The sequence below is a fragment of the Populus nigra genome, chromosome 14 (genome assembly GCF_951802175.1).
Source record: "Populus nigra chromosome 14, ddPopNigr1.1, whole genome shotgun sequence".
NCBI classification, from domain to species: domain Eukaryota; kingdom Viridiplantae; phylum Streptophyta; class Magnoliopsida; order Malpighiales; family Salicaceae; genus Populus; species Populus nigra.
The window spans coordinates 474,089-490,974 of record NC_084865.1 but is presented as its reverse complement, the minus strand read 5'-3'; the positions used below and the strand labels follow the sequence as shown (position 1 = coordinate 490,974).

Below are 16,886 nucleotides of genomic sequence, written 5' to 3'. Positions count from 1 at the left end.
CTGGTCAGCGTGCCAGCTTCTAATTATCCTTGTCTTGCAATTCATGGACGATGCCCTATGATAGCCTTCGCATGGTGCAACCATTCACCATCCTTGTTATGTTTTCACTTCTCATGCTCATGTCAGTTAAAACAGAGAAGGGGAAAAGGAAAACTACAGGGTTCTTTGCGAGTCGAACAACTAGCAGGAACATCACAAGCATAAACTCAATGTGTTCACATTTATTACATCACTGCTCAATTTATATGATACATCTCACATACTTGATTAAGAGTGTATTATCATAATATTCTGAAAGAAAGTGTACTATCATAATATTCTGAAAAGAAATGTTGGGACTGAATTTTTAGGGAGAAAAATTTGGAATCAAATTAATAGCATTACAAGCTCAGTGACTTGAAAAGGAAGAAGCAATTGGATACATATTTGCTCAAAGCAAATTGCTGGAAAAATTGCTATAAAGAACAAGGCTATTGATATCCTCTTATAGGAAGAGACATCTGAGGGGTACCCTAGATAATCTTTGATCACGCCATCAGTTCTTCAAGCTTCCAAAGAATTTAGAAAGTGGCACAGGCCCAGCAGCCTCTTCATCATCAATACTGGAGTGCTTGGTTCTTGACTTGCGCTTCTTTTCCTTCGTTTTTCTGGACCTTGACTTTGATCTTTTTGATTCCCTCTCATCTTCACTACTTGAAGAATCCGAGGATGAACTGGAGGAGCTAGAATCATCCGATCTCTGCCTCGAATGCTGCAAGGTAATGCAAGATGATCAGGGTCCATTTCGAGTTTATATACCTAGGGAATGAGAAATTCATAGCAGTAGAGATGGAGGTAGGGAGGACAGTAATGATCAATCAGGAAGACTATACAGTAGACACTTGATAAAAGAACGCATGCATTTGGCAGAGACAAGAAACAGAAACAAATTCATGCAACAGCAAGACAGGAAAACTAGCTACCCTCTACTAACAATAACCCAGAGAGAACTTCACAGGGCTAACCAGCCAAACTCTTCAATTTGGAACTTCTTTCCAGATGATGAATATCCAAAAATCCCTGAATGACAATTAGTCTACCAGGAGTCATGCTAGCTTAATCAGATAACAAGATCTTATCTGACCATCAATGGCACATGGAGGACCGCCTGTTCTGCATAGGGAGATATTATTCTAGATGTATTTAGTTTCATTAAGAAAAAACTAGCCCAAAAAAGTAACATGGACTTTTCAATAAGATTGATAAAATCAAATTAGGCATCATACTTTTGAGTCACGTCAAATTGTAATATTCTAGAGTCTAGACAATGCATTCAATTAAAAAGTAAAACTATTAGAAAACTCAGGCACCTTTCTTTTTTTACTGCTGCGTTTCTTTGAATCTCTGTCCTTTCTATCTGCAAGAGCACATCTCAAATTTAGAAGAGGGGAAGAGGATCGTTACACAGGAAGAAGATACATCCATATACATACCCTTTTGATGACTAGATTTGCTACCAGAGTGATTCCGGCCATGAGCAAGTTTGCGTGCCCTTTCAGCATCCAATTGAGCTCGGTACTCCCTCATCATTCTATCCTTATCTGCTTCTAGTTCCCCCTTCCTCATTTCATCCTCCTAGTAAATACAGAGCACAAATTCAGCTTTCATAAAAAATCTAGAAATATTGAATCATCATTTAAAACTACATCAATATGTTTAAGCATGCATCAATCATGTTACAAACAAATATGATGCACAACTAATAGTTGCACAAACAGCAAGATAGTTGGGAGAGAAGATAGCATATCCACAGATTACCTTTTGCTTTTTCTTGTACTCTTCCCAGGTTACTGTGTGAGTTGTATTAAGGCTGGCCAAACGAGCAGCATGCCACTCTGGTGAATGAAAAGAACCATCCACCTGCGACTCGCCTCATCAGAAATGTTCCATGAAAATAAAAAATAGTAAAGAAGACGCATTCAAAATACAAAAACTACACTTAACTGCACACCCGTATCTCTTTATTTCTTTACACGAACACACAATTACAGCACCCAAAAAACTATAGAAGAAGAATTATTGCGCTTAATACTATAAACAAGCATGCACAACAGATACAGAAAAAAATGCCTAGTCATACTGTCATGCCTAGTTTTTTTTCTTCTTTTTTTGACATATAAGCGTTAATGACATATTCCCAACAGTTAGGATGGCCTATCTCTAAGAAATCAAAGTCTAAGGATCATCCTTGAAAAGGTCTTATAAAAATGCAAGTTAAAATATTTTACAAGAAGGAAGCAAAATTGTTTAAGAAGTAAACAGAACCACAATTCAACAAGCAAAAAGCAACCTGTATGGCACACTAGCATCACATCAGAGCAGCTCAAGGCTATACAGCAACAAGATAAGCTTCAAGGAACATTATACACCATCCTAAGTACAATGGCGAAAACACACTTTTACTCTTAACCACCCACCAGGATGGTAAAATAGTTGAAGGAGCTTACAATTAGTGTTTACCAAATCAATTAACTACCACTCAAATCCCAAAAAGAATATACAATTAAATAAACTAACCTAGATGCTTACAAAACTCATATTCTTAGTTGCCCCAAAGCATCCAACTTTCCCGGCATCTTATGAATATCAATAAGCCAATAATCATGCTCACAAATCCACAATAGAAAATCAACAATAGAAACAGTAATGTTAATCCATTGGCAAAAATTATTCAATAAACACTAAAGATTATGCAAAGCAACAAAAATCAAAGCAAACAAAACTTTAACACAAAAATTACAAGGCAACAGGCAATATAATAATAAAATACAGAAAATTGAAGATGTGAATTTAAAGAATAGTATGAAACGGGACAAACCATGCCATCTTCAATCTCTTCAGGACCACCAGAGCTGGAGCCAAGCCTGGCTCTTTGCATAGCTTTGTAAGCTTGATTTTTACCCATTTTGAGAAATCTAAGAGAAACCCAGATGAGAAAACAAGGGGAATTGCAAGAAAGATTGAGTTTTTAAGAAAAAATTGTGACCCAGAAAGAGAATCAAGAGGAATTTTGGAGAGAGATTAGGGTATTATTAACGGTCCAGAACCCATGAGAGAGAGAGGGATGGAGGGAGGGAGGATGTGGGGGTGTTTGGTTTAAGTTAATAGATGTGCGAGCGTTGTCGTTGTGATAAGGCCCTTAGGTTTTATAATATAGCCGGAAACACTTAGGGTTATTGCTGGTATAATGTAGCCGGAAACACTTGGTTTCGTTTGTTTCGGTGGGAATGCCGTGTGGCTTGTATTTCGCACGAGAATTCTCAATTAAAATCTTACTTCATAAAATCTCAACAATTTATTTTTTTAAATCATAACACAAAAACTGTCATAATTTCAAATATATATTTTATATGATAATAAATTTATTCCTCATGTTATTATTATATTCTTAGGTTCCAATCATGAAAAGATTGGAAGTAAGATTTTCTTTTTTTACTGTGATTTTTTTATAATAAATAATATCTGTTTATTAATTTATATTTCAATTTGTATTAATTAAATCTTGAAACATTTTTTTTAATATTAATTAGTTTATTTTCAGCTTGAATAAAAAAATTAATCATAAAACATAATATTTAGATTGTCAAAAGAATTTTGACATTATTATAAAACTTGGTATATCGATTCAAATTTAAAAACTCTTAACCTAGCTATTTTATTAATCTAAATTTAAATTAAATTATATAAGCGTTAATTTATATAATTTTATTTATTGGATAGATTAAAATAAAAAGGATAAGATTAAATAAAAAAATTATATTAAAAAATCCCATCCAGCAGTACCAGCTTTTACACCATATGCTATCAAGAAATGAAGAAATCTCGCATTTGTGCGTGTTACATTTTATAATTTCCTCTTATGTATTACACTTTTATTTCCAGAATCAACTGACTCTTAACTGAGTCTAACAACTTCTACACGAGTTCTACACCAAACGAATGATCCTTGTAACTACTTAACAATGAACCCTAATTATCCATAAGTCATAAGTCCAGCTGTAACAATCCAACTGTAACAATTTGCTATGCCTATGAAGTTTCCAAAACAGTCTTCAGGTATCGGTAGTGTTGTCCTCGATCCCACGCAAGTTAACTGTAAATCTCGAGATGGATGGCCGCCATGGCCTCAAATGGCCGTTCCGCTTCAGCCACCTTCATGATCAGAGTATTCCATGTCAGTGCTACCACGACTTCCACTCGTGTCGGTTGGCGTTTCAGCAGCTCCGAACCACCATGACTAGCATTGACAACGGCTGCTTTCAGCTTTGATGTTGCTGCGCCATCAAAAACAAACCTTTTAACCAGAGCCTTGTGATTAGCTTTTAATATTTCTTGCGGTGGAATATTTGTAGGATTAGTCATATCTCTTGCAGGAAAGATGGAGCCCTGTTGAAAATTCGGGCGATACTCTACTTTATCAATCCCGATTCGATCGGCAAGCACCAGCGAAAGCATTAATAAATGCAAACGCCGAGAATGCATCAAGGATCCTGTGAGGAACACCTACACCAATGGCTAGTCCACCACATTCAAACATGTTGAATTGGACAGTGACCAAAGGGGTGTCATCCGAGTCGGACAGGAGATGGACCAGTTGATTTAGCAGCTAAATTTCATGCTGATCTACTCTCTCTCAAGAAGCTCAGGGAGGCTTCTGTTTACAAGGACTTCCAGATATTCAGCTCCCTTATCATTACTATCAATTGAAGCACCATCTTTTATGTATCTGCCTGCTAATGGATAGAAAAGGGTTAAGACTTCTGATAGCGATTGTGGCAACTGTTTGCTTCTTTCTTCATTAATGTTGACATGGCCATCTTCTTGATCAGCTTCAGCTGGATAGAAGAAGATATGGGGCACGTTCAATGATGGAGCAATTTGTGATATGGGTGATTTCTGAGGAAGCTCTTGATTTTTTATAGAAGTTGTTTTTTTCTGTACGTAAACAAAACAAGACATTTAATACAATCTCCCTCGCATTACGTTCATGTTGTTTTTTCAATTCTCCTGAGCTTCATATTAAAGAAACCTGATTACTGTAGAGAATGTAATCACGTAATGATCGCAGGAACAGAATTTGTTTAGCTTTTGCTGCTGTCTGCGAATTCTCAAGAATATTTTTTTAAAATTAGCACACTTTTTTTCTAAATCTTGGCAGAATAATATTACTTGAGAAAGATTTATTGAAATAGTTTATTTTCATCTTGTCACATTTTAAAAGCGCAATATTTACTAAATATTGTTGTTTATAAGCGCAACAAGATAATTATCAAGCTTTAGAATAGAAATATTACATTTTCAAAGCGCAACACAGTGAAATTCCAATCATTTAGCTCAACTAGTTGGATCAGTTTTGTAAATTAGTTGACCATTTTAGACAAAAACCATAATTTAATGAATTGTTTTTTTTTAATATGTTATATGAGTTAAAATATACATTTTTGTTCAACTTAAAAACTAAAAAATAAACTCCAATTAAAATTTTAAAAAGTTGTTATTCACATTATAGTTGTTTTCTATTTTTCATTAATGTCAATGATGTAGTCAGGCGGCTTGCGATAACAAGTGATTTTAAACAGTCAGTATGAATTTGTTATAACTAAATGAAGATTTGTTCCAAACATATTACATGGATGGTTTAACAAGTGTATTTATGAACCGGTGTAACAGGTTTAGACCCAAGAAGAGGTCTAGTCATGCTAGACCAAAATAATGCTTCTAAAGGATCATAATTTTTTATCCTATTGTTGCATTGCGCTCAAATTTTTACAAGAGCTTTTGGAGGTTGTTTTCTCTATAGTAGCCACTACGTCGCTACTATTTTAGTAGTTTTAAGATTTTCATTGTTATTTTCGGAACCAGTCAACTAGTTTCACTGACCATTATGAACTGATTAATCAATTAAACAAAATAGTTGGAGTTTCACATTATAGCGCTTCAAAAGCACGACAAGATAAAAGCATTTTATTTCATCAAAACTTTTTGCCCCAATGTTAAGTCGCCAATTGTTTTGATTTTATGTGCTAATTTCCCAATTTGTCTAATTCTGAAGCTGATACAATTAAAAAAACACGAAGCTGATACAATTTGTTTATGATCACCATCATGTATTTTTAGGCAGATCACCCCAGACAGAAACTAAATGGAAGGCCTTAAATGGCCACTTTAGACACCATGTTGAAAGCATTCCATACTAGTCCTATCACGATCTCCACTCGTGTCAGTTGGCGTTTCAGCAATTCTGAACCACAAGACCAGCACTGACTGCTGCTTTCAGCTTTGATATTGCTGCACCACTAAAAACATTCTTTTTCATCAGAACCTTTCTAGGTTTAAGTTGGATCTCTTGAGCTGGAACTCTAGGAGTAAAACCAGTCATGTATATCTTGGCCGCAGATGCAGGCCAGTTGGGAAATTCGGACGATATGCTACTTTATCAACCCCCATTCGGCACGCAGTAGCAAAAGCATTAATAAAAGCTAGCTAATGCCGAGGATCCATCAAGTGTCCTATGAGAAACACCGATACCAATGGCGACTCCACCACATTCAAACATGTCGAGTTGGACAGTTACCAATGCGGTCTCGTCCGACTCGAACGGAAGATGGACCTGTTGATTGAGGAGCTCGGTTTCCTGTAGGTGCTCTACCCTCTCAAGAAATTGAGAAAGGCAGCTGTTTACTTGGACTTCCAAATATTCTGCTCCCTTACCATTACAATGTATCGAAGCATCATCTTGTAGGCACCTGCCTCCAAGTGGATAGAAAAGGGTTGAGATTTGGAGTAGCGATTTCTGCAACTGTTTGCTTTTTTGTTCAATATTGTTGACACCATGTTCTTCACCTTCTCAAGCTAGCTGGAATTGAAGGCTTTCCAATCCCAATGATCCATGTATGTATAGGATAGGATCACATCGTGGGTTCGGCAGAAAAATATAATACTATCTTGTTGATTCTAGTTTGGTGCAATGAAATTTCTGAACCTGCAAAAACATTGTCTTTTGATTCTCTTTTGTAGCATTTAATTATTGTTCTTGGACAAGACGGTGGAGATAAAATTAACATGTCTTCCAGCAGGAATGCAGGAAAATTAATATAGCTTATATGATTTTGAATTCATCCGCTTATTGGACCACAAACCACACGGTCCAAACCTGCCTTGAGAAAGGCAGAGACTGTCCATTGCCCATCGGAACGTGGGCTTTAGCCTATCCTCTCATGAACCCCATCAGCCTAAGTGATGTTTTGCTTTTTATTTTTAATTTAAAAAAACATTAAATTAATATTTTTTATATATTTCTAGATGGTTTTAATGTATTAATGTTAAAAATTAAATTAAAAATTCTAAAATAAAATTATTTTTTTTCTCTTATAAGTCAAGGACTCATCACGCACAGCATCAATATTGTCTGGCTTCACCTCTTTAATCATCTCTGGAATTCCTTGAACTTCAAATATAGGTGAAGTGACTTTCACATGCAATTAGATTACATATTTGAAGAAATTGGGCAAGGTTGATTTGTTCATAAATAATGAATTACTCCGATAATTAATATGTCAAATAATTAATTAGTGATCTATTTATGTAGCAAACTAATTATGAATGCACTAATTAGTGGGACATTGCAGGATTCCAAGCAGCTCTAAGCACTCAAAAAAAAGTCATCATGGAGGGAATATTGGAGCGATTAATTACAAGATACCCATTTAATTTCATTTTGAGAATCTTTGTCTGGATTTGGGGCCCCATGCCACTTATTGTCGATGGCCAAGGTGATTTCATTTAATCATTTTTGGAGCTTGGAATATATTTGAACTTGAATGCAATAATTTGCATCGCTGAAAAGTTATAACTTATAGTATTCCATGAAAAGTCGAAGTTTATGTTCATAATTAGTAGAATGATATCATACTACAAGTGATTTTAGTTTTATGGGGGAAAAGGTTTAGCTCGTGCATGAGAGAAGTAAGTAGGGTTCTTGATATAAAATAAACCCTATTTATGAAGTAAATATAAATTCTTCCAAGATAATTTAGCAAATCCAATAACATGGGATATCATGGGGTAGAGATGATTATTTTCGGTTTAATTTAGTTTTTATTTAAAAAAAAAGAGTAACAAAACCGGTTTTTAAAAAAAATAATTGAAACCTATTTAAACTAACCGGTTTTAGTTTGGTTCGGTTATTTTAAAATAAAAACTAATTTTTTTCCGGTTTGACTCGATTTTTTTCTGGTTTGGCTTGGTTTTTTTTATTTGAATTCAATTTGGTTTTTTCGATTTCAAACTTATAAAACCAAAATTAAACTGGTCAGTTTTTTAAAAATTCTAATCAGTTTAATTTATTTTATTTTATTTTTTAATTTTTTTAATTTAATTATTTTTTCTCACATAGCATGTGCATAGGAGTCATTGTATAGTGAAAGAGAATTTTGGAGCCGCATTGTCAAAACAAAATGATATTTTTAACCAAAAACAAATAAAAAAATATTGTTGAAAATTACACTTGTGTTTCATGATAGAAAAATAATATTTTAGAAATACGAGGAACTTATATATATATATATATATATATATATATAAAACATTCTTGAAGAAATAATGGTCTGTGCTCTACTTCACAGTTTCCAAAAAACAAAATAAGTAGGCGAAGTGAAGGACCCACAACAATGTAACAAAGGTTAAACTTCATGAATAATTAATTGTTTGAATTTGTGTTTTACAATTTAAAAGTAAGCCATCATTGATTCTTCCCTCGTGGCCATGGCATCGCCATTTGGAAATGTTTTTTTTTTAAATCATATGATACATACAGAGCAAGCTTTGTCTTTGGTATTGTAGTTGCGGGTATTTTTTAAATAACTTTTTATACCAAAATATATGTTAATGATATTTTTTTTATTTTTAAAAAATTATTTTTGACATCAGCACATCAAAATAATTCAAAACATATAAATCATATTAAATTTTAACAAAAAAAAATTCAAATTTTTTGGGAACACAACCGCAACCGTGTTCCTAAACGTTCAGCTACTTGATGAATGACTCAAAATCTCCATTTAATAAAAGAACATAATAACTTTATGGAATAAAAATTGTCTTCACTTAATAAAAAATTTTAAATAAAAAATGAAGATTATCCAAAATTCCACATGTTATATATACATAAAAATAAAAAATATATATTTATTAAATATTTTTAAAAACTTGATTTATAGTTTTGCTAAAGCATAATTCAATATAAAAAGGTATTTAAAAGGTATTTATTTATGCAGTGTCTTTTGCTTTTAAAGCTCACCATGTAAACATTATATTTGTTAACAATAAAATGTAACTGGCTTTTCATGTGGGACCCATATATATTTTTGTTGAAACGGTGGTTCCTAAGAAGCAACTGAGAGCTGCTTTTCACGTCTGCCAGCTTGCATAATTAACTTGGACACTATTCGCATGAACAATGCTAGGTGAATTTTACTGGCACTTTTCACATGAACAATGCTATGATTATAATTATTTATATTTTAAAAAATTATTTTTTTAAAATTATATTTTACTCGAAAAACTAGTATTTAATATTATTTAATAACACTACATAAATTAGAAGAACATCGCATGATGACGTAGCATTTATGGAATTTGATCGCAGTTTCAATTTTGTTTCTAATGATATTTTACCTGATTTTGTTACATGCTCAAAAAACCATGGAAACTATAGTCTTTATAAGATGAATTTTCATACATGATGAAATTATAGATACGTTAATGGAATAATAAAAAATATTTGATATAAAATATTATTTATTTAATAATGTAATAATGATAGTTAAATCTATAATATTTAAATTAAAAACCATCAATATTAATATATGTCTTTTTTAATTATTTTATAACCTCAGTTTGAAAAGTATGTTTAATCAAACACATTAAACTATTTTTTATTCAACCTCAATTTCAACCACAGTTGTAACCAAACATATGTAAATATCAAACCAACCTCAACCAAAAGTATTTTTTATAAAATAATTTTTTTAAATCACAACTATAAAAGTTATCACAGTACTAAAAAAAACTAGACTACTCTAGCAATATGCTTTTACGGCTATAATGATTGAGTTTGAGTTTGTGATAGACTTCTTTTGAATTAAACCACTTGATGGTGTTAATTTTTAGAAGATTTTTTTTATCAAAATCAAAAGTAATGAAATTATATATTCCTTTTTTATTAAAAAAGGATTCATTAGTTAATATGCTATAACAATTATAATTTGACTAATATATTGGTCCACGCTCCACAGCAAATCAATAACAAAAAAAAATCAAATGTAAAAAAACCTGAATATGAATGAATTGATTTTTAGAAAATAACATTTCATTGTTCCTTTCTATGAATTTGGATATATTCACAAGCTGGTTGTTAAATATATTTTAAAGTATTTTTTTTATCCGATGGACAATCTAGATTCAATAACTTTTGATATAAAAACAGAAAAGACCATGTCCTTATAGTGCTATAGTATCATCCATAGTGTTTATAATATGATCAACAGTGTAATGAATTTATATACACAGTTTCTATATTTTTTTTTTCTACACGTTTTAAAGAATACGATGATGTGAACTCTTTGTTTTTTTGGGCAGGGGTATCATGAAAGAAACTAGTTTTAATACTCTCTTGTATAGTATTATAAAAAAGGGTGGCCAGCTAGTTGAAACCACTATGAAAAATCTCGAAGGCTAATTCTTGTTTATTGACTTCCACCACCTCCTATTTTATGGAATAAGAAGGTTTAAATTGTTTTTTTTTTATGAACATGGGTGTCCGGGTCAGCTTGCGCATACCTCGACTAATCCCACGGATCCTAAAGTTAATGACCATGTAAACTTTCAGTGGCCATCATACGAGCAACCACAGGGCTCGAACCTGAGATCACAGAGGGAACAAACCTCTTAATTTCAAGTTCTTATCACTGGACCATCACCTAGATGATTTTAAATTATTGTTGATACGTGAGATGTATAGTATTTTATGTCCGTGGCGTTTTTTATATTGATCGTAATCATATTTATCTTTTCTTTCTCATTCCTTTTCTATCAATTTACATATTGAAATAACAAATCTTTTTTAATCTCTTTTATATTTCTTTATTTTCTTCCAAGTTTTAATTTTTTCATGATAAAGACTCCATCCCACGATGCATTTTTTTCACATATGATATAATATAATTAGTTAATAATAAAGTTAATTACATATTGATAAATATATTAAAAGCGTATGTGTGATTTTGAAACCTCCTAGCACCCACAAGGGAAGAGGCCATCGGCTGCTCTTTCCTTCTCATTTCATTCGGTGAATTAGACCCCACAAGTCTTGAATAAAGAGAGACAAATCCGAAAATAAAATGGCACCACTTGCTAGATATTGTCCTTTGCTTTCCTTAAATTCCAATATAAAAAAACCTACCTTTCTCTCTTTTCAGTAAAAGAAAAGCAAAAAATAATAATAATCAAAAGATCACCCTCCATTAAAAAAAAAAGAGCATAAAATCTAGTGCGTGGAATTTTAGCTCTTTTTTGGGATGTTTTGACCCGCTTTTCAATTGGAGTTTTTAAGTATTTTGATTTTTTTTCTTTTTTAGACTATTTTAATATTAAAAATAAATTATAAAAAAAATATTATACTAATATATTTTTAAATAAAAAATAATTTGAGAAACAACTTTACATTCTTTTTCACTTTTTGTTCACTTAAAAAATTATAGCTAGGAATAAAAGGTAATTTAACAAAGGAAGGAATGTACTCCTTCTACAAGACATCCATGGATTGTTTTTGCTTGTTCAATCATTATTCTCTGCTGACTGTACTTTGATGGGTGACTGCTAACAGCTGGTGAAATTGAGAGTCACGAGGCCCTAAAAATGGACAGGTGTCGTTTAAAAGTGTCCTAGGTTTGCGTGAATCACGGGTTTACCATACTACTCGTGTCCCTCTTGTCGTTTTATTTTTTGTATGGCTGCATTTCATAACCATGATACGGACGTTAATTTCCATTTTTCACCGGCGTTGAAACGACATCGTTTACACCTCAACACGCCACTTCTTTTTAATAATAATAACAATACTCCATAATTTCTAATAAATACTTTTAAATTATATAACTTAAACCTTGTCAATTTATCGGATAAAGTTATGTTTGGCAATAATATCATAGTTGAAACTGTAGCTAGGACGAAAAGAATATATTATTTTTTTGGATTGATTTAATCACATGAATTATTTTTTTCATAAAATCTTTCCAGTAGGAGGTTACATTTGAACTGATTTAATGACATGAATTATTTTTTTTCATAAAATGATTGCTTTGTGAGAAGAAATTCTTGCAACAAGCATAGATTATTCAGGCAGTTAGCACATTAAGATCAATATCGGTGGGAGAATACGTTGCAAATCTAAGAGTTTATTTAGCAGTGTGGTTGTGAGTATTTTTTAAATTATTTTTCGTGTTAAAATGCATGTTAATGATATTTTTTTATTTTTTAAAAATCATTTTTGACATCAGCACATCAAAATGATTTAAAACATATAAATCATATTAAATTTTAACAAAATAAAAAATTCAAATTTTTTAGGAATGCGGGTTGAACCGCGTTGTCAAATATGCTCTAAATTATGTATTGAAAATTCAATTCAATCATGTAATCATGTACATGGTAGCTATGGTGTTGCCTTCCTCTTTCTTAATTGCAGTAGTTTGTATAATTAATTAATTAATTAATAACTACAAAAGAAGTGTGATTATTTTGCAAGTCACGTTTGCTCCTGCTAGGCTGATTCACCAAATCCCACTCCAAAGGCCCTCAAAATTATATTTGAAGTTTCGGCACGTATTTTAGGCTTTCTTTATTAATTTTAGATTTCAACTTTATTTTTTTACTGGTTTTTTCTAATTATTGGGGATGATTAGGGTATTTAAGCCTGTTTTCTTAGATTTTAGGAGATTTTCGCTGAATAAAAAAACTGCATACTTTTACAACTTTGATTATGTATATAAGGGTGATTATTTTTTTTGTTCAGTTCACTTTTTATAAAAAAAAACTAATCAAATTAAAATTTGTTTTTAAAAAAAGAAATCAAAATCTGTTCAAACCGATCGATTTTGGTTTGGTTTGGTTTTTTAAGACAAAAACCGGTTCAAACCGGTTTGGCTCGGTTTTGACTTGGTTTTTTTCTGGTTTTTTTTATTTGGGTTCGGTTCAGTTCGGTTTTTCATCTTTTTGCTTATAAAACCGGAACCAAACCGGCCAGTTTTTTTAAAATTTTAATTGGTATAATCGATTTTTTTACGGTTTGATTTTTTCAGTTATTTTTTTCCAGTTTTCTCGGTTTAATCGATTTTTTTATTTTTTTCTCACCCCCTAATGTATACAAAGATCCATAACTTTCTCTGTGTCAACATGACATCAATTGACCAACCATGTTTAATATAAAAATACCACAAAAAAATAAATACAAATTAAATCAATCAATGACTATATAAACCAAGCATTCTGTTAAATCAGAACGATCTTTTGTTAAGTTGTCAGTGCAAAATAAATCTTTGAAGTGATTTTTTAGGGTTAAGGAGGAGCAATTTAGATTTTTTAAAACAAGAATCTTAATTTTAGGAAAATCCAGGTGCAAAACGTAACCAAGCCCAAAATCGAGTGTAGGAGTGTAGATAATCAACTCCTCAACGATTCAATTATGGCATAGAAGTGTAGTTTTCTATCTCTCCACGAGGATTCAAGAGGCCATGCAGATTGCAGTGTGTGCTCCCTCCTTCAGAGCCCGTTTGGCATTCCTTCTTAACCTATTTTTTATTAAGAAAAACAGAAACCTGATCCTTCCCATGCACAACGAAGCTGATACTTCTTTTTATTATTATTGTTATTGCTAGTAAATAATATAAATTATATTTTAAGGTATTATTTAACAACTTAAGTTATTAGATTGAGATAATTTTTTGATATAGTATCAGAGTCTTGATGACCGAGCGGTCACGAGTTCGAATCTCACCATCTTTATTTATTTGATAAAAATTAAACACAAGGTAAAGTGGTTATATGAAGTTTCAAATCCAAAGGGCTTTCACTTGAGGAGGTATGTTAGTGAATAATATAAATCATATCCTGAGACCTCACCTAACAGATTAAGCTATTGAATGCAAATGATTTTTTGACCATTGTTAATGTGAGTTTTTGGATAAATATGCGCGTAACTCGATTAATTTTATAAACTCTAAAATTAATGATTATATAAATTTTTAATGATAGCAAAGAATCTTCATAATTATTAAAAATTATATTCAAAAATTTAAAACTATCTAAAAAATATATATATAGTTGACACTTTTACTCTTCTAGACGATTATAACTATATATATATATATATATATATATATATATATATATATATATATATATATTACAGGATTCGTGGAGATTTTTTTATATATACCTTGATTTGAGACTTGATTTCTGATAGCGAAGGTAGAAACACTACTCTAAGCTACCTGATAAACTACTAAACTTTATTGGAATTTCATAATTAAAAGTTACTGTGTGCAGTTATCGGTGAACACGAAATTGAACACTGAGAGATGGATTTTTCAATTTTTCAATGAGTGGAAGAGGGTGAGGTATGCCCCACCATTAGATCCTTGATGGGACGTAACTTGCTTCTATGATGAATCTCTGACCAGATGATGGGGACTGTACAAGTTATAAAACCGATGGGGATTATTTTCCATGGGATGTGAATAATAATCATCTGTTTTTTTTTAAGGCATTGCGTGTGATACGGTTTCTATTTCTGTTTCTATATGTTTTTTTTTAATATTTTTAATTTAAAAAATATTAAATTAATATTTTTTATGGATTTTATATACTGATATAAAATATAAAAACATCTATAAAAAAGTATTTTTATATATTTTCAAATAAAAAATTATAAATACTATGTAATATAATTACAAACATCCTCTTAATTTGAAAACATACTCCAATCATGCTGTAAAATTTGGATTGGCCGATCAGTCCAGATCGGTCAAGGTAAAAATAAATAGAAGAAGAAAATAATACAGTTGACTTACTTCAAGAGTTAGTTATGGCCAAAACTCAAATCTATATTATTTTGAATTTTTTTAAAAAAAATAGAGTGGCCCTCTTGATTCATAACCGCATAGACATTTACCAGCTTTTTATTTTTACAAGTGTGGTTTTGATTAATTTTTGAAGTATTTTTTACTTAAAAATATATTAAAAATATATTTTTATTTTTTAAAAAATTATTTTTGATATTAGTAAATTAAAATAATATAAAAACACAAAAAAATATTATTATTTTTTTAAAAAAAATTAACTTTTTTAAAATATAAAAATCAATGCTCCCTTAGAAGGGCACTATAAATTATAGTGTTGTTAGGAAGACCTGTCACCCGCGTAATCCACCCGTGCATGGATATCTTGTCTGAAAAGTTTGAATTCCAATTTTGATGTCGGAATTTTATAATCTTATTTATTAAGATATTTTAAACTTTGATTTTTTTTTTAGTTTAATGTGGGTGTTTGGGCTAGCTTGCACGTACCTTAACTAATCCCACAAGCCCTGAAATTAACGACAATGTAAGCCTCCAGTGACTATCATATGAGCAACCACAGGGCTCGAACCCAAGACCACAGAGAGAGCAAATCTCTTAGTCCCAAACTCTTACCACTGGACCACCACCTAGATGGTTAAACTTCGATTTTAAACTTCAATATAAGTACATAAATCGGAAAAATTGGATTATTTGACTGAACAAAACTAGTCAGGTTTTAAATGTTTTTAATTGGTTTGATTATAAATTGTTGTGATACATATTGGTTTAACTTTTTATTAAAAAATTTTTAAAAAAATTAAAATCAAATTTATCAGAAATATTATAAACATTCAATTTTAAACTAGGTCATCTGACCTAGTAATCTAAACATGTTTTAGATTATTTTTTATAAGTCAAACATAAACATAGTTTCTTTTTTAAAATAAATAAAAAAACCTACTTGCCCATAATTATCTTTAAAATGGATATTTAATATTCAAGTAAAAAATTAACGAAATTAAACCAGCTCAAAACTAGTTGTTTTTTGAGTTAGGTCGATGCGAATTTATCCTTCTTTTTTTTTAATTAATTTTTTAGCATTAAGATACAAGGAGCCTTTTAAAAATATTTTTTATTCAAAAAATATATTAAAATATTTTTTTAAAGATAGCCTTTTTATTATTTTTGACACCAACTTGTCTCTCTGACCAACCTCATTCATTCAAGCACACGAGAAACAGATCTATCAATTAACTATAATGAAAATAAAGTAATTCATAATTGAACATAAGATATCATATTTTATTGCCACCAAAGTGCTTGAACACGTTTCATTAATTTTTTAATCGAGTGTCTCAACTTTTTATTTTTATTTTTATTTTTTAATAGAGAATCTCAACTATCAATTTTGGATGAGTCTGCACCATTATGCGTTACTTTGCAATAATTAGTATAATACATGTGAAAAATGTAGAATGCTGATTATATTATAGGAGCCAAAATCTGCTCCGTATCCACAATTACGTGAAAAAAAAATCCTCCAGCACCAATCACCATCTATTTTCAATTTTTATTTTTTTTCATAGGGTACTGGACTCTCAAGCTTTGAATACAACTACATGTTATAAATACAGTATTTACCTTTTTTTTTAATTAACTTAGGTGTCCAGGCCAATTTTTATGCACATCGACTAATCTCACGGGTCCTGAAGTTAATAACCATGTAAGACT

At 31.1% G+C, this 16,886-nt stretch overlaps 1 protein-coding gene across 2 annotated transcripts; it reads right to left on the bottom strand.

Moving 5' to 3' along the window:
• Positions 1–317: 317 nt before the first annotated feature.
• LOC133673178 (uncharacterized) lies at positions 318–3,268 on the bottom strand. 2 transcript variants are annotated; one of them, XR_009834954.1, is made up of 6 exons: positions 2,858–3,268; positions 1,798–1,899; positions 1,473–1,614; positions 1,350–1,396; positions 1,005–1,152; positions 643–751 (listed from the first exon to the last, which is right to left on the bottom strand). XR_009834954.1 is itself a non-coding variant. In XM_062093871.1 (5 exons), exons 1-5 carry the CDS (start codon positions 2,942–2,944, stop codon positions 536–538), a joined length of 594 nt encoding a protein of 197 aa, XP_061949855.1. In that variant the 5' UTR covers positions 2,945–3,265; the 3' UTR covers positions 318–535. The 2 variants fall into 2 exon arrangements, 1 of the variants encoding a protein (XP_061949855.1); XM_062093871.1 differs by lacking the exon at positions 1,005–1,152 and having other exon boundaries at positions 318–751; positions 2,858–3,265.
• Between the last annotated feature and the right edge of the window lie 13,618 nt (positions 3,269–16,886).

Excerpts from the sequence above, each read along its gene's own strand:
- LOC133673178 (XM_062093871.1), bottom strand. The coding sequence starts at position 2,944 with ATGGGTAAAAATCAAGCTTACAAAGCTATGCAAAGAGCCAGGCTTGGC. Across the intron at positions 1,900-2,857 it reads AAGAGATTGAAGATGGCATG|GTGGATGGTTCTTTTCATTC; the intron begins GTTTGTCCCGTT and ends GGCGAGTCGCAG. Across the intron at positions 1,615-1,797 it reads AGTACAAGAAAAAGCAAAAG|GAGGATGAAATGAGGAAGGG; the intron begins GTAATCTGTGGA and ends TGTATTTACTAG.